Consider the following 24,344-nt stretch of genomic DNA (forward strand, 5'->3'; position numbering starts at 1 on the left):
ACAGACCCCACAGTATTGTCGAACTTCAAACATACAATTTTCATAACTTATAATTTTTATTACGTTGCAACACTGTAAGTGGGACACAATTTTCCAGCTGTCAAATTTTCAAACATTGCGCGCCACATACGCGTATAAACAAATAGCCAAGCAACAGCTGATACGCGTGCTTTACGTTCACCACACTTGAAGGTCGTGGTGAATATTAGCCGTTCGCGTTGGACGTTTATTCCAATAAGAGAAACTTCTCTAGTCTTTTTTTGACTTTCGTGCGGTTTGGTTTATTGGTGGTTCCGTACGTGGCTACCGAAAAATTTGAGTGGTGCTTGCCCAGTTCTTCGCTTGAAGAAAAGGCCAATCAAAACCAAATAAAGTAAAAAAAACATCAAGGATTATCCCGTGTCATACGCAAAAGTATTACGAGGTTTATTGTCACTGCCTTTGAACGAAAATATTTTGCCACCGGAAATTGCAACGTTCGCATCCAGTTGAATTGCAGCAAATAGAGCTTAAGTACGAGAAGTGCACAACTAAATTATAAGACCGCTGACAAAATGCTTTCACGTCCAATGTAAGTTTCTTTCAATGCCAGTGTAAATCACCGACAAGATAAATGCTAGTGTATATAAAAGTTCTTAATATTTGTATTTATAATTTGGATAAAATGAGCAAATGAAGAAAATTCGCTATCGACTTATGCAATGATGGCCTAGCAGGTGGTACATGGCTGGCGTGTGCGCGCGAATGTGGTGTGAAGACAATTGGGTTGGCGTTGATGCTCCGGTGTGCATTTCAACAATTGCATATGTAGTGTAAAAAGTAGTGCAAGCTCACATGTGCTGATGTGGATATGTATGCAGGCATCATGGTCATTATCATTGACCCACTGTGTACACATTACCTGAGTGACTAGATTATAGCGTGCTTAATACCAGTGGCTTCGCCAACCTTGCTCCAGTTTAAACTGCTTCCCTGATCACGCTCATTTACTTATAGCATATGTATGTATATAAATATATATCTATGTACATATGTATATACGTGCATTTTGTTTACGCAATTTGCCAGTAAATACAAATTGCTTGGTGTTGCAGTTAAATACAACGTTTGGCGTGTTGACGCCGCTTTGTCTAGTCGCTTCTTTTTCATATGTCTGCATATGTATGTATGTGAAACTATAAATATATACAATTATCTCTTCAAAGCTATGTATATATGTACAAACTATGTATATATGTGTATAATTGCCACACCCCCTTTTAGCACCTGTTTGCCCACACTTCATATCTGTCAGTCATTATGGTCATGCGACTTCACTGTTTAATAAGCGTTTTAGTTTTAGAGATAAAAATTCCCTAAAATAATTACATAATCGGCCAAAATATTTCGTTGCTTCGTTCTGAAAAGTATTATAATGAGCATATTTTTTCTTGGCATTGAAGAGGCAAAAGAATATGAGAAAAAGTCGACGTTCGGCGAACTCACTTCATTTGCAGACGCACATAATACTTATTATGAATGTATGTATATATTTAAGGCGTGTGGATGTGGCCGCATGAAAAATCAATAAATACACATTCGCACATAGTAAGTGTACGCCGTGATATATACATACAAACCATATGTGTGTATATGAGTGATGAATTCATGAATATATTTACACAAGAGCGAATATTAACATTTGAATTAATTTTTTTATCTTTGTTATTTGTACGAGTATTCGAGCGCTATATTATTTCTTTGTGCTATTCGGTTAAAATTTCTGAAAAAATGAAGACATTTTTTAATTTCTTTTTGCAAATGTATAACAAATTGTCAATTATTATTTGCACCTTGCTCAAGGTCATTTGCACATACTAGGTACACCTTAATGCACCAATATGAACTTATTATTATTAAAACCATATGGGAAAAAAAATTTTTGAAATCATAATTTGCAGTTTCCGCTTGTTTCACCTAATCCATCTAAGTTTGTTTTCTGAAAACTATGGGTATACATATGTATGTAAGTAGATATTCTACATAATATGTACATACATACATATCGCTCATTTGCTGCAAGACCGGCATACGTCAAAAAAATCGATTCGCCAGAAAACGCGTTTAAAATTTTCAACTTACTACAACCTTACACGGTGACTCCAACCTTACAGCTCTTCTCAAGCGGAGCATATAAGAGGTATTCATATGAATTTTTTACTCAACATGAAGTATGATATAACGAACAATTCTGCAGCATTAACTCAAAAATCACGTTTTTTGATTTATGCCGGTCTTGCAGCAAATGAGCGATATGTATTTACTTATATAAATATAAACACAGCAGCTGATCAGCCTGTGACAGTGTTGAGCTTCATTCATAAGGAAAAAAATTCCATAAACAAATAAATTAATTTTATGTTTGCAGTTTTTATGCCGTCATTGTCTGAATTTTGTTTTTGCGAAAATTTTGCAAATATGCGAAAGTGTTTGATTGTGAAGAGTACATATATGTATGTACTATATGCATACACGCATATTTACAATGTGCATACATACATATGTATGTATAATATTTAGAAAAGAATTTAGAAGATCTTCGTTTTTAAAACCAATTATAATAAATTAATAATTATGAGCACATGTATTCATAAGTATGTATGTATGTGGACATACATGTATTTTAGTCTCACATCAAAAATTTGCACTAATTATGCAGATTTTAAAATACTGAAAATTTTCGAACTAACAACTTTGAAAAACCTTCTAATTAGTTTGATTCTCTTTTTACTGTTTGTGGCGCGTTTGCTTACTCCCAGAGATTTTTTCACTTTTGTTTCGCGAGGTGAAAGAGAAAGTACTGCTGATCGCAAAAAACTAGAAGTGGGTGTTTCTGAGAAAGTAAATATTTATAAAAAAACAAAGCCAAATCACTTTTGGCAGCTAAATGCTATCCAAATGTTCACATATAATTTTATTTGTATACACACTTCCACACATATGTATGTACATATGTATGTATGCATGTAAATACAAACATTTTTATGTATGTGTTTGGTTGAAAGATATGTTAGTACGCATTTGGATGGTTTTATACTGCATTCTCTTGGATGCAAATCGTAAATCTTCGAAAAATAGCAAATTAAGCCAGAATATATGTACATGCGTTATTGCCAAGAAATAAAAAAAATAATTGTGTATGTATTATAGAATGTGGATACATATAATTTTCTTCTTCTTCTTCTTAATTGGCGTAGACACCGCTTATGCGATTATAGCCGAGTCAACAACAGCGCGCCAGTCGTTTCTTCTTTTCGCTACGTGGCGCCAATTGGATATTCCAAGCGAGGCCAGGTCCTTCTCCACTTGGTCCTTCCACCGGAGTGGAGGTCTTCCTCTTCCTCTGCTTCCCGCGGCGGGTACTGCGTCGAATACTTTCAGAGCTGGAGTGTTTTCGTCCATCCGGACAACATGACCTAGCCAGCGTAGCCGCTGTCTTTTAATTCGCTGAACTATGTCAATGTCGTCGTATATCTCGTACAGCTCATCGTTCCATCGAATGCGATATTCGCCGTGGCCAACGCGCAAAGGACCATAAATCTTTCTTTTTCAACCTGCTTCTGGAGAAAATAGTTCGAGCTGCAGAACTCAACAGAGAAGGTACCATCTTCTATAAGAGTGTACAACTGCTGGCGTATGCCGATGATATTGATATCATAGGCCTCAACACCCGCGCCGTTAGTTCTGCTTTCTCCAGACTGGACAAGGAAGCAAAAGAAATGGGTCTGGCAGTGAACGAGGGCAAGACGAAATATCTCCTGTCATCAAACAAACAGTCGTCGCACTCGCGACTTGGCACTCACGTCACTGTTGACAGTCATAACTTTGAAGTTGTAGATAATTTCGTCTATCTTGGAACCAGCGTAAACACCACCAACAACGTCAGCCTAGAAATCCAACGCAGGATAACTCTTGCCAACAGGTGCTACTTCGGACTAAGTAGGCAATTGAGAAGCAAAGTCCTCTCTCGACAAACAAAAACCAAACTCTATAAGTCACTCATAATTCCCGTCCTGCTATATGGTGCAGAAGCCTGGACGATGTCAACAACAGATGAGTCGACGTTGCGAGTTTTCGAGAGAAAAGTTCTGCGAAAGATACATATAATTTTGCTTTCATTAAAAATAAATAAGAGTTATTGTTCCCTACATTTATTTGCATCTTTGTGCCTAGAAATACATTGCTTGAATATTCATATTTGATATTATATAAATTTTAGCAAACTCAAGTGTTATTAAAGGTCCCACATTTTACTCAACATTTCAAAAACCTTTCTCTAGCATTAAGCGTTGTTCATAAACGATAACAGCTTCTAATCCATTTTGATTTGTCCTTGAGATTGAAGTGTAATTTTTTGCGCACATTGTTATCCTTCACAAAGTGTAGGAATAATTAAAAAATATTTAAAAAAAGCAAACCGTGTATTTATTCAAATGCGAATTTCAATACCAAATTATTTTTAGCTTTTGGTTGTTAGATATGTATGAGTTTATGTGTACATGCTTATGTGCTATATAATGCTACACATCATTTGGTAAATATACATACATATATTATTTTTTATTAATATTTTGGATATTTTCCAGAAAAAATTTGTAAAAAATGCATAAAGCGCAATGTTCCTAAACAAAAGAAAAATATATAATATGAACGTAAATAACAAATATTGTTGCTTACAATTTGGTATCTAACAATACCAAAAGGAAAATTTGTTGATCATAAAGGTTCTGCGCTGCTGAAGTGATTCTGACAATATCCATGGATGAAACTTAAAAAGCGAACATTCCATGATAAAATCAAAAAGTTATAAAATCGCGGCGTTTAAAAAAGTTGAATTTTACCCAAAACTCTGGCCGGTTTTGTCTACTGAAATTTGATTTTTGATTAATTCAATAAATTGGTAGGTTATTGTATGGATAACTGTATACAGATATGCAAAGAAACCATCAAGTGATCGAAACAGTTGTCTCCGAGTATTAACTCAATAAATTTTGAAGAATGTAGTTTTGAGAAGGCTGTAATTCGAAAACCATTTCAGAACAAATCATTTTTATAAGTTCACATTAGGTGTGCAATTTCATTTTTGGCCTGTTGTTTTAATTATACCCTGAACAGGGTATATTAAGTTTGTCACGAAGTTTGTAAAACCCAGAAGAAAGCGTCGGAGACCCTTAAAGTATATATATAAATGATCAGGTTGTTGAGCTGAGTCGATTTAGCCATGTCCGTCTGTCTGTATATATACGAACTAGTCCCTCAGTTTTTAAGATATCGTGCATTTGACAAGATATATTCACGAAATTTGGTATAGATTATTTTCTAAGGCAACAATGTAATCTCCGAAGAAATTGTTCAGATCGGCTCACTATAGCATATACATAGCGATCGGAATCATGGGCTTGTATGGAAAACTTTCCCATTTGACGTGGTATCTTCACGAAATTTGACATGGATTACTGCTTAACACGTTGGCTGCCAAAGCCTTTTTAGAATTTTGATCGTTCAGTAGCAATGTGATTTAACAATAATGTTCCCCTGAGGCCAACAACTTATTTTTGTTCTTTTTTGTTTCTTATTATTATTATTATTATTATTATTTCTTGTTAAAAATACACAGCGGCCATGGGAAATACACCAAAATGTTCACCGCAGGCCAGAGAATCCAAATTCCATGTAAAATTCCATATTAAAATGTACGAAAATGTGTGACGTGGCCTAACATTTAAGTGTCGCGACATTTAAGTGTCGCACGAAATGTGCGACGTGGCCTCAGGGTAACATTTAGGCGTCGCACGAAATTGTGCGACGAGGCCTCAGTGTAACATTTAGGTGTCGCATGAAAACGTGCGACGTGGCAGCCAACGTGTTAAGGTAATAACATAAAATAATAAAAAGTTGTTCAGATCGGTTTACTGTAGCATATAGCTTCCATATAAACTGAACACATAGTTACTAAAAGAAATGCACCTGTGAAGGGTATATTAGCTTCGTTGCAGACGAAGTTAACGTTTTGTTTTGCTTTGGAATTGGTGGAAAGTAGTATATATTATATTATATGTAGCTATGATATTTCTTTGTGCATGTTGCCCAACTTGAAAGTATTGAACGCCCATAAACCTAAGCCAATAACTCGAATTTAATAAATTATTTATAAGCTAGAACTCGCTTTAAGCTCAAGTATGTTACTTAAAATAAACTTAAATTTCTTACACGTGGTTGTTATATCTTTAGAAAATTGTTGTCAAATATTTATGAAGAAAGTTACAATGAAAACAGTCCTTGGAGGGATAAAAACCGGAATTCGTTCCTTTTTCCGTTTCCGTCAGCCGTGAAAGCGGACCACATATTGCTATTACAAACCGTTGCGGGAAAGCTCGGCACACAGTTCAACATGTTGTGTCCGAGTATAAACTAGAAGACAGGGTGTTTCAGTTTTTCTTTATATACACACGAGGCTATCACTTACAAATATCTGCTTGAGTTTTCGAGATATTTGTTCATCAGCGTAATGCATACTTATTAGTAAAGGGTGATTTTTTAAGAGCTTAATAACTTTTTAAAAAAAAAAAACGCATAAAATTTGCAAAATCTCATCGGTTCTTTATTTGAAACGTTAGATTGGTTCATGACATTTACTTTTTGAAGATAATTTCATTTAAATGTTGACCGCGGCTGCGTCTTAGGTGGTCCATTCGGAAAGTCCAATTTTGGGCAACTTTTTCGAGCATTTCGGCCGGAATAGCCCGAATTTCTTCGGAAATGTTGTCTTCCAAAGCTGGAATAGTTGCTGGCTTATTTCTGTAGACTTTAGACTTGACGTAGCCCCACAAAAAATAGTCTAAAGGCGTTAAATCGCATGATCTTGGTGGCCAACTTACGGGTCCATTTCTTGAGATGAATTGTTGTCCGAAGTTTTCCCTCAAAATGGCCATAGAATCGCGAGCTGTGTGGCATGTAGCGCCATCTTGTTGAAACCACATGTCAACCAAGTTCAGTTCTTCCATTTTTGGCAACAAAAAGTTTGTTAGCATCGAACGATAGCGATCGCCATTCACCGTAACGTTGCGTCCAACAGCATCTTTGAAAAAATACGGTCCAATGATTCCACCAGCGTACAAACCACACCAAACAGTGCATTTTTCGGGATGCATGGGCAGTTCTTGAACGGCTTCTGGTTACTCTTCACCCCAAATGCGGCAATTTTGCTTATTTACGTAGCCATTCAACCAGAAATGAGCCTCATCGCTGAACAAAATTTGTCCGAAAAAAATTTTGTCCGATTTTGGTAATAAAATTCAATGATTTGCAAGCGTTGCTCGTTAGTAAGTCTATTCATGATGAAATGTCAAAGCATACTGAGCATCTTTCTCTTTGACACCATGTCTGAAATCCCACGTGATCTGTCAAATACTAATGCATGAAAATCCTAACCTCAAAAAAATCACCCGTTATTTGCATGTTTAGGTATGTGTGTAAATGTTTTTGTGCTGTATGTATGCACTCATTTGCGACACATTTGACTATCAGCTGAGCTAAGAGCTCCTTTGAAGTGCCAACACATTAATGAGTGGAAATGAGTGGTTTATTGAATCAGCAGACGCACACACACACACACAAACATAAACGTTATTTATAGACGAGCAAATTAGTGTTCGAACTGAAATGATAAAGAGTTCGGCGTAATTTTGGGGGACACTTTGATAAATTGCACGCATAATTACAAAATACAAAACAACAAAAACAACTGCGAGCCGCTTACAACCAGATTACGATGTTTCACCTGCGGCGTGCGTGCAACTTCATTTTCCATACGCAAACATCTTAAATGCAGATTAATCAAACAATTTCCTGATAAGATAAGTGGGGATGCTCTATTGAAATATAATGATTATTGATTCAATGATAGCGGTAGTAATTTCGATCGACCAACTATTTTGGTGATGCCACTTGAAAGTACACACTTTCGAGTGTTTTCCATGGCGCGTGTGTCTTCTGACGTCATTTTGTCAGACAACGTGACACTGATTCAATGGATGTCTACTATTTATACATAAAGTTTGTTAGTTAATTTCACTGTCATTATTGTATTATCGTGTGTCAAGCATCAATCACAGGTTTTATTTTACTAAAAGCTAACAACGCACAATGTCGCAGAGTGAAAAGTGAGTTGCTTAATATTTTCACAATAAATAAAATATTACTAAAATTTATTACGGGAAGCCGTATGTTGTAAAGAATGTTGGAAACTGTGAAAAAATATTTATTTTTTTATTTTATAAGTTAATTTATTTTAAAGGCAGTTTTATAATTTTTTTAATTTCAACTGGATTTGATACTATACAATTGTTATGGATATCCGGGATGTGCTTTAGTTACTTCAGCGATTTTTGCTGTACGCTGTAAATCGACTGAGAGCATTTTCCAGCAGAAATATTTGAGTTGTGTGACAATTGAGTCTCTTGAGCAAACGGTTTGGTTTGTTGTTTGCCCAAAATTTCCGTTATAATCATGTTAGGATGTGATGCGCATTATTTTTGCGAAATTATTACTAAAAGTTTTCCATAAATCCAGCCGTTCGTTGTCCAGCTCAAAGTAAAGACTTCAAAACAGTGAAGGATTATTATTTATTGAGCGGTTGTATTGATGAATTAATAGTGAACTACACTACGGTATATAAAAATAAAAGTTGTTATTCCTTTACTTAGTTACAAACAGAAAATTGCGCTTGGGAATGCTAGAATTTCTCAAAAGGCGACTTCATTATGACAGAAGCCATAAAAATAGACGCGTCAATAATAAAAAAGTTTAATGGTTGCATATGTGCTGATACTTACATATTCGTTTGTCTGTAAATCCATGCCTGGAAATATACTTCGATCATTGTTGATACAATAAGCGGATGGAAAGCTATCATAAGCAGATTTGGACATTCAGTTTGTTGGTTTCTGTAATATTTCATAGAAGCTTTCATTCTCATATTCGAATTATGTAAACAATGTTGTCGGCAAAGTTTTTGCGTTTAAAATCATATTTTTTTAACACCGACAGTCCGAGCAAATAAATAGTAGTGGCTTAATATTTCGGGTTTCTACATTTTTTTTTTTTTATTTATTTATTTTTTTTTGTTTAATAACTATACATATTAGTAACTAACTTTCCGAAAAACTAATGTGCAATTATAGCTTAGTGCTTTGGAACCTAAACAAGTGTTGTGAGTGTTTAATTAGCTTGAAATCGGAAGCTTTTTTAAAATGGTGATAAAGTGCATATACAGAGTCTTCATGTTGAAATCAAAATATTCGACTTAAGCTACTGTTACAAATTGCAACAAATAACAGCCACATTTTCAATTATTTTTCAAACGTGTGCAAGTTTTAATGCATGCAAATGAAGTGTCATAAATTTGTGTAATAACTTAAAATATTATTGCTCATGCATAAATTCGTAAAGTGTGAAATAAAAGTGTCTATATCCCATAATATATGTGCTTGCCAATATCAATACATATATTTGTTGAATGACTAAATAACACACCAACTAATTAAATGAGTAGTTTGCCACTACAATATTAAAAACTAATTCACTTAAGCGTCAATATTGGCTATGACATTAACTTAATAAAGTGTCAAGTCAACAACACAGGCCACAAGTGAGCACACAGACAGGCACACGCACACACGCAACTATAAGTTATCATTTGATAAAAAACGGAAAGCAAAATTAAAATAAAAACAAAACGTTGGTTCAATTAAATTAAGTGATGATAGTTTTGTTGAGGGGGAATTGCCGACAGTAACTGAACCTAACGGCACTTTGCGCTGTCTCTGCGAGAAATAAAGGCTTTAATAAAACGATTTTAATGATGCCATAGTATAATCAAGTGGCAACTGATTTAGTGGGCTTAATACGTACTTAGTAAAGTGTGTTGGAAGAACCGCTTTTGCGCTCTCCAGTTGAGCAGGTGCTTAATGAACGCTCTATCCGATCGCTCTCGAAAGGGATCAATTAAAGTTTTTTGCCATTTGGCGAACGGTTGTGGCTAATTGTAAGCGAGTATAGCGATTTCCCGCTAGTTTCGTCTGTAATTGTCGTGACTCATTGAAAAGTATACAGTTAAAATTTTTACGGCGATTTGGCAAAGTAGAGACTGTCGGCAAGCGCACGACAATCACTCAGCTTGTTTCGCATGGTTTCACAAATCAATCATTTCACTTGCGTTATGTAAGAGCGAATGACTTCACTTTTTACGTTGCTATTGTTACGGAATACTGAAATCGGTTTAAAGTCACAACTTTTTGGGGAAGGAAAGAACTGTTGGAAAGGGTTTAGCAGCATAAAATTAATAATGATACCCTTTTTTACATAGAACAATCCTGCGGTTAATGGAAAGTTCAAGATCCGGACGAAGCAAAATCCAAAATTATAGACAGAGTATTTTCGAAGCTAGTCAAAACTCTGGCAGTATTTCCTACAAAATCAAAGCACTTGGTTTGAGCTTTTCGATGTTCGGAGAGTTATAAAATCAGCTAAAAATGTAGCCCCACGACCGCAAAGTCTTAAATTGCATATTTTGATTTGCTATGCAATTATTTCGAAATCACAATTTAAAGTTGAAAGAACATAAAAATCTATTATTTCTCACGAAGGAGCTATTGAACGAGCTATTTTCTCACATCACAAAAGGGAATTTCGTTCTTGCTAATATAAGGTGCCGTGTTTTTGTAGGTGTAGTATAATAGTTTTCTAGCTAATAGTTTCCACTGCTCAAAATAATGTATGCGGAGTCACACATGAATATGAAGCTAGTTGCCTGTTCGTCAGGGTGAAGATTCACTTTAGCGAATGTTCTACCTTCCTTAGAACTTGAACTGTATTAGTATTCCCAATATCGGGTTATTATTACGTTATGTTATTACACTACAAGTAATAAAGCGAGAAACACTACGAATTTTATCCTTACCATGGCGGTTTGAAAATGGGCGGAATAATAACGATTGTTGTATAAGATATATCAAATAATCAAATACGTCCTTCTCCACCTGCGGCCCTGTATCTCGATTCGTAAATGTATTCTATTCGAAATTCGGATCTACTTTATAATTATGCGAAAGTTGTACCACCCTGTGCCAGAATAAATACATACAATTTTTGCTTTTGCTTTCTATAACACAAAAGCTAACGAATTTTTCATTCGAAAATTGCCTTGAAAATTCGAAAATCGAGTTACAGAATATAAAAAGTCCGAATTCGAGTAAATGTTTTTTCGAATCGAGTTACAGAATAGGGCCGCTGGGCTTTCCAAAGAAGTTTAGGTCTTCCTCTTCCTCTGTTTCCTCCTGTGGGTTCTGCTTCGAATACTTTCACAGCTGAAGTATTTTCATCCATTGTCTCCTAATTCGCTGAACTATGTCAATGTAGTGTATATCTCGTACGACTCATCGCTCCATCGAACGCGGTTTTCGCCTTTGCTGATGCGCAAACCATAACATTTCCACAACTTCATCGTCCACGCCTCTGCACCATTTAACTTGTAGAAATTGATCTTTGTTCGTCGAGAGAGGACTTTACTTTTCAATTGCCTACTCAGTCGGAAGTAGCACTTGCTGGCAAGAGTTATTCTGCGTTAGATTTCGAAGCTGATGTCGTTGTTGGTGTTAATGCTGGTTCCAAGACAGACGAAGTTATCTATACTTCGAGGTTATGACTGTCAGTAGTGACATGGGAGCCAAGTCGCGAGTATGACGACTGTTTATTTCATGACAGGGGATATTTTATCTTGTCCCAGCTTACTTCCAGACCCAATTGCTTCGCTTCCTTATCCAATCAGGAAAAATCAGAGGATGGAACCATGTGTAGAAGTTAGTGAGGAAAGTTTTCTTAGCGCCATTTACTTGGGAGTGGACAGAAACGATTCTTTTATATATGGACCAAGTATCCTCTGGGTAGCAAAAAAACTCGGTTAAAAGGCGAGCTAATGTGAGAATGCGAAAAATATCCCTCCCCAGGGTTGAATTGAAAAGAAGAAAAAAGACTCAAATGAGAGACCTCGATTTTGAAGACGACCACTACAAACAATCCATAATTTCTTGAAATACCTTTCTCATAAACCATGCCATATTTTTAAATACAATATATGTACATACATACATACATACATATATAAATACATATGTGTGCATACATACATAGATATAATATATTTACGCTTAAAAATATAATAGTTATTTATGTATGTAATTAGCATTAATGCCATAATTTATTTTTGTTGAGCATTCAATTTTATTTGTCAACGGCAAAAGCAAATTCAAACATACGCACATACATATATACATACATATGTATGTAAGTGTGCAGATACAATCAGAAGCGTATTTTATGTTATTATTTTGTTTTTAAATTACATTCAAAATAATAATTTATTTGAAGTACTCTTAAATACAAATGAACACTTGTACATATGTATGTACATATGCACAAACATTGGCACTGTTATCAAATATCATTATATCACGAACACCTAAATACACACATACATACATACATACATAACATAGAATCTACGCATGGCAAAGGCGTCACTTTGTATTCTTGCTATTACTAGTTTCGAGTGTATGTGTGTGTTTGTATGCGTGATCGCTGTGTGGGCTGATGACTTCACTGACGCCGCGATATCGTCACATTTTCGTGGTAGCGAGCGCATGACTGCGGTTAAAAATCGCCGTAGACTGCTCATTAGCATTATATGTACATATTTATTGGGGTGTATGTATGTATGTATTTGCCATTAGCAACAGCGGCCTGGCAAATGAGCAATCAGGCCATAATAACAGCTGTTTGCCGGCCGTTTCGTCAGCATTCTTTGTTTTCTTTTTAATTTTGCCGCTTTTTAATTTACTTGCGAGCGAACTCTCCAGGTATCTCACCACACTGTGCCGCCAGTCACCATTGAGTTCATAAAAAGCGAACGCGCTGTGACCAAAGTGGCATGACTTTCTTCCGAGAACTGCGTTTTAGATTGAAAAAAAAAACTGTTATGTTTGTATGTCAGTATTTGAGTTTGAGTGTTATGCTTTACTTGGCGGCCGCAAATATGTTGCTTGGTATCTATGCGATTTGCAAACAAGTTTGTTTGGGATTTCCCACAGACATATCGATTTAACTGTTAATTGCTTTTGATTTTGCGTCACAACTCTTTATTTTCTATTTTTTGCCACGAGTTTGCTGTTAATAATGAATTCAATGGCAGATATCCCACAGCTATGTATGTATATCTACACACATACACACATAAGCAAATATTTATGATAATTGGTGCAAATTGGTGACTCAGGTACAGGTGTATTAAAGCGACTGGCAGCGTTTCAAAATATTTGGACTGTCTTCAAAATGCTAAAATGTTTTAAGTTTTCAAGAATATTTCTGAATTCGTGAATATTTTTTTTCAATAAATAATAAAATGCAAAACTGTTGAGCTGTTGCCACAAGCGCTTATATACATACATACTTACATAACTGTAGTGTCATGTGATTGATATGCATAGGCTCTTACGTCGTATGGATCATTATCACAAAACCAGCCCTCGTATGCATGGCTCATTAACTGATATTTTTGAAATAAAGAGATTTGGTCAAAGAATTTTCGCAATTAGTTGCGCGAACACGCTTAAGTGTGCCCGGAAATCATGATTAACAGTTTTATAACGCAAAGCCCGGAAATCTTCGATGTATTTTCCATTTATCATTATTTCAAGAATTTAGCTTAGAATTTCATCGTAACCCAGTTATTTTGGATTGGGTTTATCATATGAGATCGGTCTGTGTCAAGTTTACTGTTGGCGTTGAGAAGATTAAATTAAATTTTCAGCGAATTTTTGCTACTGGAATGTTACAGAATTTCATTACTAGTCCAGAAGTATCGTTCGAGTTTCGATTTCAGAATATGATGATCACAAGAGATTTGCATACATCAATATCCCAACCATTGTCTTAAACTATTTACAAACTTTTGTTACTTCGAAGTACAGTGAAATTTGCCATAACGGACACTTCTTATAACCGGTCACCTTCCATAACAAATTTCATGTTTGCATTAATATTTGCATATGAAATTAATTCCTATAACCGAACCTGAGCACGTTCCAATAACCGGTCACGGCCACTAATTTGGTAATATTTCGTTCAAATTATCTCTGATAAGCAGACAAGATTTCATAATTCATTTTAAGTTTCCCGTTTTGGGAAATTCTTATTCATTTGTGGAGTTGTGTGTCAATGGATACTATTAGGTTAATTGGCATTCATTCACTGCTGGCTGACATTTATTAGTTCAAAAGAAATATATGTACATAGTTCTGAGTTGCAGCTTCTGACTTTAAAAACACATTTTACACAGTCGTCCAACGCCCCCACATGTGAACAGCTTTCTTATCCGGACAAACCCATTACATGTGTCCGGTTATGAGGAATTTTAACGTACGTTTTTATTCGAAAACAATTTTTTTTTCTCTATTAAATATACATATGTATGTATGCACATATTTTGCACCAGTCAGTTGAGTCAGTAACAATCCACTATCTTCCATATCGAAGTTAAATTAAATATATAATTAATGAAATACAAATTGATTAAATTTCAATTTGTTGTTATCTTGTCAATGTCAAACCTATTTAAGATACGCCTGTGATAACGTTCCAAACAGAGTACGGACGATAACACATCGTTTGAGAGCCCCAAACCAAAACATTAAAAGTGTGGCCGTGAAAACCCACACCTCAAGTGTTAGGTTAGTAATTATATTTTTAATCTATGAAATGTCAAAAACGCACTTTAAAGATAACATAAAAATTTTTATTACTTGAAAATACTTCAACTTTTCTTAATACTAAAATGGAAAAAGAGTTATGGCTTTGTTTTTGCTTCTAATTTAAATCCATATCGAGATAACTTCTTAAGAATATCAATACTAGCGCAAAGCGAAAATAGAAAGAATACATACATATGAACTCGAAGCATAGTTTTTGGCGTTTTTACGCTGACATTCTCCTTGATGAGTTTATACATATTCATAAGGCGTAAAAGTTAAATCTTTGTTAAGTAAATTTTGCAGAGTCTAAATTTCCATTTCAACTCCTTAAAATATTACCGAGAATATTTATTGTAAGTATACATTATTATCTTACGAACGCCTGTGTGAGATGCATTATAAATTTTCGCATTGGATATGGTCATGGTCGAAATTGTTTGCAAACAGATATACTCATCCACATGTACTGTGAGTCTATTGAATATGAATCAGCAATAATATTGGCTTTGTACATACATACTTTAGGGTGGGTCGAAAAAAAGTAATATCGAATTTATGGGAAGCGCAGGCTTCCTAAAGGATGACTACATCTCTTGGACCTAGGATTTAAACTCCATCTGGTATCGCAAAGGACCAAAACTGGTCTATATATGCGTGGCTTATTGCCTACCAGTTTGACTTAACCTAACCTATAAGAAATTTTAGTTCCTAAGCGAAATTCCTATATTTAAAAGCTAAAAACTTAAAATATCGGTTTTAGTGCATTTTGATTGAAAATGTTCATATATAAAATTAATTAAATTTCCAATGCAACGAAGCTCGAATACGCTTGACATGTCAAAAAGTTTATTTTGAACGGTCAGTTTGTGTATGCTATAGTAGACCGATCTGAACAATTCGTTTGGAGATCCCTTTCGTTGGTAATCATCAAATAAAAAAGTTTTCCATGCAAGCATTTCATTCCGATCGTTATGTTTGTAAGCCCGCGTTTTGCTATAATAGTCCGATATCAGTTCAGTGAAAAACCTCCAGCTCTAAGAGTATTCGACGCAGTACCCGCCGGGGGAAGCAGAGGAAGAGGAAGACCTCCACTCCGTTGGAAATCGCTGTTGTTATTTGGGCTTTAGCCGCGTAAATGGTGTCTACGTCAATAAAAGAGAAGAAAAAAAAGTCCGATATCAGTTCCGACAAATAAGCAGCTGATTTGGTAGAAAAGGCCGCCTAATTTTAGGAGCGATATCTCAAAAACTGAAGATATCTCTCGTATGTAACGAACTACGAACAAGCGCACATGGCTAAATCGACTCAGATCATCTCGCAGATCATTTATATATGTATACAATATCTTATACTATATTCGCTGTTTTCGCGTATAAGAAACCTTAATTCAAATACAGGGTCACCCTAACATATATATCAGTCCATACATACATATGTATGTCTAATAATATTTATTGCTATTTATTTTAGCTAATTTGATATACATGTGTATAGTATATTTGTGCTATATACTACCCATACATATATACACATTCATAACCAAAATAGATCACTTAAGGGCATAGTTATAAGAAGTAGGAGCTGAGCAATCACCAAGCCACTTACATAACCCGATAGATAACACTATGTAAATATGTATGTTTGTTTGTTTTAACACTTCTTTAAAAAAATTACGTAGTTATCAGCTGATTCCGTCATGATTTATTCGCACTATAAGATAAACGAATTTTCGAGCTTTGATAAGATAGTCGCCTTGTGATTTTGATGGACTGTCACAGACATATAACGTTCATACAAATATAGATATGCATTATATAACTATGTATAATGTGTGTAATATACATAAACATAAATACATACATGTATATACATACATACTATGTACAAAACGGAAGTTTGTGATCATACAATTAACGGTTCCCGAACAAGCCAAAACATAATAATAAACTTTTGGCACCTTCTTTTCAATATGTCTGCGCCTTAATCGGCACTCCTATATAGCAACCCTTAATTACGAGTTTATGTGCATGTGAATCGCATTGCCATAATTAGCAGTGTAATCGTAAAACATTTAATCCATCAAGATAATGCAATCTGTTTCTAACGACAGGGCTTTACTAGTTTGCAAAAATATAAATATTCGCTTATAAAAATAAGTAGCCGGTTACATTTCTATGTCAAATCACTTCCATTCATTCATTCAGCATGAAGTTGCCCGAGGGTTTGCTGGCGAAAATTGTGAAAGAACCTGCAAGGTGCCATCTACGAATATAACTGCGTCTAAATATTTACTTTTTTATTTGAGAAACGATTAGCTTGTTTGAATTTGAATGTTTAATTTTATTTTTTTTTTTGGTTTTTTGTGTATTTTTGCAGTTTGCATGGAAATCTTTCGAAATTATGTGCGGCATCGCGTCCCGCTGCTGCTGCTGCTGCGCCCGTGGCACGTCAAATAGCTACGTCCGATAGCAGACCGTTTCACGATGTTGTCGGCGATGTGCTGTGTCCCTCCGGCGTGCGTGGTATTGATCACCTGAGAGATCCTCGCTTAAATAAGGTGAGTACTGAATGTTTGCCGACACACTTACTACGTAACCTTACGATTTGGGTGTGTTTACCCGCTACATCCTGACGGTGACACCGTTCCGTCGAATTCACAGAGTTTATAATTCAATTGTAGGTTATGAATGAAACATTTCATGGCCTTTGCATCCGATTTAAATAAAAATAATAATCTCTTTTTATCAACATGTTTTAGGGTCTCGCTTTCACACTGGAAGAGCGCCAAACTTTGGGTATACATGGACTGCAACCTGCTCGCTTCAAGACGCAAGAAGAACAACTGGAGCTGTGTAAAATTGCCGTGAGCCGCTATACGGAACCGCTAAACAAATATCTATATCTAGTGGATCTGCAAGATCGTAACGAGCGCTTGTTCTACCGTTTCTTAGCGGAGAATATCGAGCATCTCATGCCTATCGTATACACACCCACTGTGGGTTTGGCCTGTCAACGTTTCGGTTTGATCTACCGTAGGCCACGTGGTCTCTTCATCAGCTACAACGATCGTGGCTATGTTTTTGATGTCATCAAAAACTGGTAAGTTAAAGTAACCAACATAAGTTACAACCAGATATTTGATTATTTATATTTGTTTCTGCTTTCAGGCCTGAGTCCGATGTGCGCGCCATTTGTGTAACCGACGGCGAACGTATTTTGGGTTTGGGCGACTTGGGTGCCAACGGCATGGGCATTTGTGTCGGCAAGCTGGCTCTTTACACCGCTTTGGCTGGCATCAAACCTCATCGCTGTCTGCCAATTCTACTAGATGTGGGCACAAACAACATTGACCTGCTGGAGGATCCATTGTATGTGGGCTTGAGGCAGAAGCGTGTTGTCGGCAAAGAGTACGACGACTTTTTGGATGAGTTCATGGAGGCTATTGTCAAACGCTACGGCCAGAATACTTTGATTCAATTTGAAGATTTCGGCAACCATAATGCATTTAGATTCCTCGACAGATATCGCAACAGTTATTGCACCTTCAACGATGACATCCAAGGTACCGCTGCTGTTGCCATGGGTGGTATTTATGCTTCCACACGTGTGACAGGCAAGAGCATTACGGATTACACGTTCCTATTTGCCGGCGCTGGCGAGGCTGCCGTCGGTATTGCGGACCTCGTTGTGAAAGCCATGGTTGCAGAGGGTGTGCCCAAAGACGTAATTACAGCTTGCCACTTTTTTGCACTTCTTAAAAATTAATTCATGTTTCTCACGTTCAATCTTAACTACAGGAAGCCAGACAAAAGATCTGGATGATTGATATTGACGGTCTCTTGACAACAACACGCAAGGAAGGCTCCTTGTCTGATCATCAGAAAAACTATGCCAAGGACGTTGAGCCCATGAAAAACCTGCAAGAGATTGTAGAGAAAGTGAAACCAAATGTAAGTTAAAAGACAGACTTTTTAACGGTGCTTTTAATTAATTTGATTTATTTTTAACTTTCAGGTGCTTATTGGCGCTTCTGCCGCTGCTGGCATCTTCACACCCGAAATTTTGAGAATCATGGCCACCAACAACGAACGCCCTGTCGTCTTTGCCCTCTCCAACCCAACCCACAAAGCCGAATGTACTGCGGATCAGGCATACAAGAATACCGATGTAAGCTCTTATATAGACTATTCATTATGTCAGTAAATATTTTTCTAACTGCGCATTTTACTCACAGGGTCGTGTCGTATTCTCATCCGGTTCACCATTCCCTCCCGTGGAGATGAATGGCAAAACTTTCTACCCCGGTCAGGGTAACAATGCTTACATTTTCCCAGGTATTGCATTGGGTGTGATCACCACCGGCACACACCACATCTCCGATGATATGTTCCTTATTGCCGCACGTGAATTGGCTAACTTTGTTGACCAAAGTGATTTGGACCGCGGCTCACTCTACCCACCATTGAATGCTGTGCGCGAGGTGTCGATGCGCATTGCTGAAGGCGTTACTAAGTGTGCTTACGACAAGGGTATGCGAAAAATACAGCTCAATTTCCTTTGCTCTAATAACTTGAGGATTTTAAATAGGTTTGGCCTCCACTTACCCCGAGCCATCGGACAAACGCAAGTGGTTGCAGGATCAACTGTACAAGTTCAACTATGAGTCGTCAATGCCCGTGACGTGGCCGTGGCCAAGAATGCCATATGTGAAGACTCGCCCATTGGAACCCACCATTCTCTTCAGTGATTCAAGTGATTAATATTCTTTTTTTTTAATATTCGAAATACTAAATATTTATTTACAAATAACCCGTTAATATTTTGAAATATTTATTAATTTGAGTTAAGTCTTACAATTATTGATTATAACGAGCAATTATTATTTAATTTTTATAAATTCATTTTCATAACTTAACTAACTTATATAGAAATATTAGAAAAAGGTATAATTCTTTTAAGTTTCTCTTTCGATCCTTAGTTTTTGACTAATCCCAACCTTATTTTCGCATGCTAGTAATTATAAGTAGTTATATTATAATTTTTTGTCGAAAATAATACATATTTTTAGAACATTAGAGTGTTCATTTTCCCGATTTTGTTCATAAAATTTTTACCAACGATTTTACAATTTGCTTACACTTTTTCATATTAAATTTGCTTACACATTTTCATATATAGATTTCTTACAAATATTTTTTTCTTCAAAGTTCAAAAGTTTTCCGCGAAGTTATTATATAAATCGCCGTGTCATTTTCTTGATTTTTATAAAAAAAAATTATATTAAAAAATTCAAAAATATTATTTTGCATACAGATTTTATAAAAATATTAGAAACTCGGGCATTGTATATAAAAAAGTTTTAAAAATATTTTTGAAAATCTTAGACAAAAAATTCTTAATTTAAACTTCCCATTGAATTTGCCTATAATTAATTTAACACTAACGCTAAAACTAAAATTTATGCACCTAAGCATAATATACTAAAATTAGCCCTACTCACACTTTGCTTTCTAATTATGCTTTTTGACCAGTTGCAATAACCTAACCTCAACTCCTCGCACATTGAAATATCGTAATATTATTTTGTATGTGTTTGTTTTGAGAGCGAATTTACTCTTCATTATCGCCAATTATTGTTTTTTGATTCACAGACTGAATTTTGTTTTTCTTTCTCATTCATCCAGAGTAAGCAGCAGATTCCTGAATACAAAACGCTATTCACCCAATCCCGTTGACCATCGCAAAATGAATTGAAAATCGTTTAAACCACATGGCTGCCGCAATTCACCCATACAAACTTCACATTAGGATGCTGTCCGCCAATACAAACATGTTTGTGCATATTTGTGCAACTGTAGTTGTACATACACACACACATACGAATGCCCTTACCTATCCCGTTAACATCATAGAGGCTAAATGCAAACTGATAAACCTCAAGAATGAAAGAAGTAAATGAAAATGAGAAAGTCGCCGGCTAACACCGTTCGAAAACTTGTATAATTACATACATACATACACACGTACATATTATATATAATATGCTACATGCATAGTTACCTAATGTGTACATATATACCTACATACTAGTATGATTACAATTGTATTGCATTGTATTGTTAAATCATTGTTTAGTCTAATTTATAATTACACAGCTTTACTACTTTGTAATGCCGACTTAATTTAATTTAATTTAATTTAATAATGAAAAAGAAAAATAACAACAATAAAATCGTTGTCATGTGAATATCAGTGATGAGACCACAAATTTAGTTGACGGTACAAAATGAAATTCAAGTGACCAAAAATAAAAAAAAAAATATTCTTTTATTTGGAAATTATTAGCTTTACTTAGTGCGAAGAAGATAAAGTGTATTATTTGTAAAAATATATGTTATGTTTATGATATTTTTCAAATATTATAATCGTGATCAGAACGCATTCTTCAGACTCTGCTGGGATTTCCGCACTCGAACCAAATCTGAATTGTAAAATTAGCTTCGGTTAGGTTATACTGGCCGGTTGTCACGCCGTTCATAGACCTGTTGGTCCTTAGTAATGCCAGCTGGAGGTTCAGTTCAATGTGAGCCGAAATATTAGACGTCAACGGTTCTTGCGAACTTTAAGAGCGACTTGTTGCCTAATTTTGTTACTTCTTCTGGTCTCTTGAACTGTGAGGCTCTTAGATATTTAAGAGTTCTAGATAATGCTGGACGGAACCTTAGAAGGTATACCAGCGTCGCTCTCAAGCCTACTTCCCTGCACTTTCTGCAAGGATCGCGATCACTAATGCACATCCGGCTCGCATGTGATGCTTGTCAGTTGTGACCTGTCGTTATTAGGTAAATAATCGACCTGGAGTCCTTTCGAGACCGTGTGGATAAAAGGAATGTGTGTTTTCCTTCGGAGCTCTGGCACATGATCTTGGCGATCCTGCTAGTTCTTACGGCACTCCGTCTCGCCCAGATCCGTCTGTCAACCCTTTTTGAAATTACATAGCACTAATACTTTGTGATGACTTCCGTATTTCCTGTACCGGTTCGGTAGCTATACGGATAGCAGTTTTGGCAATTTCTTTGTGGCCTGGAACCCAGCATATGTATATGCCGCCGCTTTCTGGTAGCCACTATATCTACTGTCTCCCTGCTTCTAAGGCCACACTCTGACGTAATGCGATGTGAGATTATTGCCTTAATTGCCGACGTATGTATATATTGATCTTCTATATGTTGTTTCCTTCGTTGTTAGCTATCTCAGCCGCTCGTGACCGTAAATACTTCTGCCTGGAAGATACCGCAATATTGAGGAAGATTGAAGGGCTGTCTCCAGCTTCGGGCAATAGATTCCGGCTCCCATTTCATTCGCCATCGCCAATTTGATCGGTCTGTATAAATATTAAAATTTCGCTATCGCGTCAACGTCACCAAAACACACCTACTTTGACGTAGAAATGCAAAGTGCGTCAAAGTTTTCCCTGTTGCAACTTGCTAGCCAACATTTCCAAAGAAAATTTACAGAGGATTAAAATATGCACTTTTCGCTTGGGGTTTCACCGACCCATTTCGTTTGTTGTTATTCAAGTTACAACAATAACAAACGCAATATTATGAAATACATTGGTTTCGCACAAGTTAACAGCATAAATTAACGGCATGTTGCCAGAGCAACTGTGGGAATAACTAAACGTATGCCATCCACCCGGCAAGCCGACACCCTCGCTTAAAGCACCGGTTAATTAGCCGTGAGCGCCAGCGGTGATTTCTGTTAAAGTTCCTATGAGTTTCTTAAGGCCGAATAGATGTGGTCATTAGATCTGAATGAGTAGATGAGTTGGATTTGAATGAGCAGACGAGCACAGATTTTCATAGAACTTTCTCACGGAATTACGAACTGCTTCGTAATTTGAAATTTTGCGTTAAAAGTGTATGACTAGAGAGCGTTGGTACTTTTTAGTGGATGCGTCAGAAATTAAGTGACATGCAATCTAGTTAAATTACGGTATCTTGTGATTTCTATTTTACGAAGCTTCTTTCGGTAATATCCAAAAACCCCAACACAACCAGATTGAAATTGCGGTTTCTAATTTATGTGAAATCATGCGATATTAATCAAATCAAAACATCAAATTGACGGTTATTTTTACTTATTTATTGCGCTCTAAATAAGTAGAGACAAACTTCGAGCCAGTTTTTGGCAAGCCTTCATTCACAAATCCTAGCAGTGCATTCACTTAAGTATTTCGTAAATGCATTTTGCGCATGTGGGCGTGTGTGTGTCATTTGTAAATCCCCTGAAAACTTTTCTTTATTAGCATAACAATGCAAATTTTACGACTTTTTTTCTTCTTCTTCTTTATTCTTGCAAGAGCAGATGAACAGGTAGAGATTTACTCTCCACTCAACTATATGCGACGGCAACAATTGCAAGTGAGTAAGTGGAGAGAGAAGTTTTAAGTTAAAATGTATTCTCTGAGTATTGGAAGTCTTCAAGCTAAACAAAGATTTTCTGCTAACGCTCTAAGTCAAGAGCTCCCGTAAGAACTTTTTACATGAAAGTCAAAATCAACCAATCTTCCTACTTTAACCAAAATTTATTTATATACAATAAAATAAATATATGCGGACGTTAAGAACCGGTTGTTGTTTTTATTTTTGGTATTTTAACTTACAAACCAAACACTTGGATACAGATTTTGTCCCAATTGTTAGGGCTCTGGGAAAACCAAGTCGGCGGAGACGATTACATGCACTAAAAAATGAAGACTCACGTATATAGGGGTCACATCGCTTCGATAGCACCCAGCAGTATATTCGACTTTATCAATATGCTTGGGGCTAGGTGAGTCTTTGTGATTTAGGAGAGGGCCCAATGGACTTAAGGTCGCGGTGCATTCCTCGTTTATCAATCTAATGGTAAACATAGAGAACATAACAGTTATTCCCGTTCCAGTCCCCGAAATATACCGAAGACTTTATTTACAATTACTGTGAGAACTAGAAAACTTTTTTGGTTATGATGTGATGCGTTGCTCCTTGTCCTTAGCATTCATGTTGTTACCCTAACGTTCAAAATTTTTAAACGAGATATGACGGGGTTAACTGGGAGGAAAAGAGAGGGTATTAACCATAACCGCCGAGGGTGAAAGGCTTATATTTTTATAAACGTTCGTATGTACATATATGTATGTATAAACCATATATATCCACCATATTGACTGAGCGTGGGTCTTGAATGTGGTAGTTTCATTCAGTGGTTTTTGAGTTTACAAAACTACTCGAAACGCGTTCGTGTTCTAGTTCGTTCATTCCTTCTTTCTTTTAGCCTTATGCAAACCCTGACAATGTATGCGAGCTTCGGAGTTTGAGACTAGTTAGAATTTTACCTTCTTATTGTAGGTTTGTAGGATTCCAACAAGTGCACCCGTATATACGAATATGTATTCAAACTCTATAAACTTTTAAAACCGTTCTTGAAGATTCCATTTTTTTTTTATTTATTTCC

The 24,344-nt window shown here is 36.1% G+C and overlaps 2 protein-coding genes across 4 annotated transcripts in view; one reads left to right on the forward strand and one right to left on the reverse strand.

The window, feature by feature from the left end:
- LOC125776420 (glutathione S-transferase D1-like) overlaps positions 1 to 24,344 on the reverse strand; it is a 111,069-nt gene that overhangs the window by 82,117 nt on the left and 4,608 nt on the right. The gene's annotated exons all lie outside the window — the stretch shown is intronic.
- LOC105225827 (NADP-dependent malic enzyme) lies at positions 174 to 21,095 on the forward strand. Of its 3 annotated transcripts, none has more exons than XM_011204464.4 (9): positions 174 to 571; positions 17,220 to 17,400; positions 17,602 to 17,942; positions 18,011 to 18,566; positions 18,641 to 18,793; positions 18,858 to 19,010; positions 19,078 to 19,372; positions 19,431 to 19,595; positions 20,528 to 21,095. In XM_011204464.4, exons 1-9 carry the CDS (start codon positions 555 to 557, stop codon positions 20,530 to 20,532), a joined length of 1,866 nt encoding a protein of 621 aa, XP_011202766.2. In that variant the 5' UTR covers positions 174 to 554; the 3' UTR covers positions 20,533 to 21,095. The 3 variants fall into 3 exon arrangements, with proteins under 3 accessions (XP_011202766.2, XP_011202767.2, XP_011202765.2); XM_011204465.4 differs by lacking the exon at positions 174 to 571 and adding an exon at positions 8,053 to 8,201; XM_011204463.4 differs by lacking the exon at positions 174 to 571 and adding an exon at positions 16,945 to 17,098.

The sequence above is a fragment of the Bactrocera dorsalis genome, chromosome 2, assembly GCF_023373825.1.
Source record: "Bactrocera dorsalis isolate Fly_Bdor chromosome 2, ASM2337382v1, whole genome shotgun sequence".
In the NCBI taxonomy this organism is placed as follows: domain Eukaryota; kingdom Metazoa; phylum Arthropoda; class Insecta; order Diptera; family Tephritidae; genus Bactrocera; species Bactrocera dorsalis.

Excerpts from the sequence above, each read along its gene's own strand:
- LOC105225827 (XM_011204463.4), top strand. The coding sequence starts at position 17,049 with ATGAAGTTGCCCGAGGGTTTGCTGGCGAAAATTGTGAAAGAACCTGCA. Across the intron at positions 17,099-17,219 it reads ATTGTGAAAGAACCTGCAAG|TTTGCATGGAAATCTTTCGA; the intron begins GTGCCATCTACG and ends GTATTTTTGCAG. Across the intron at positions 19,011-19,077 it reads AGGCATACAAGAATACCGAT|GGTCGTGTCGTATTCTCATC; the intron begins GTAAGCTCTTAT and ends TTTTACTCACAG.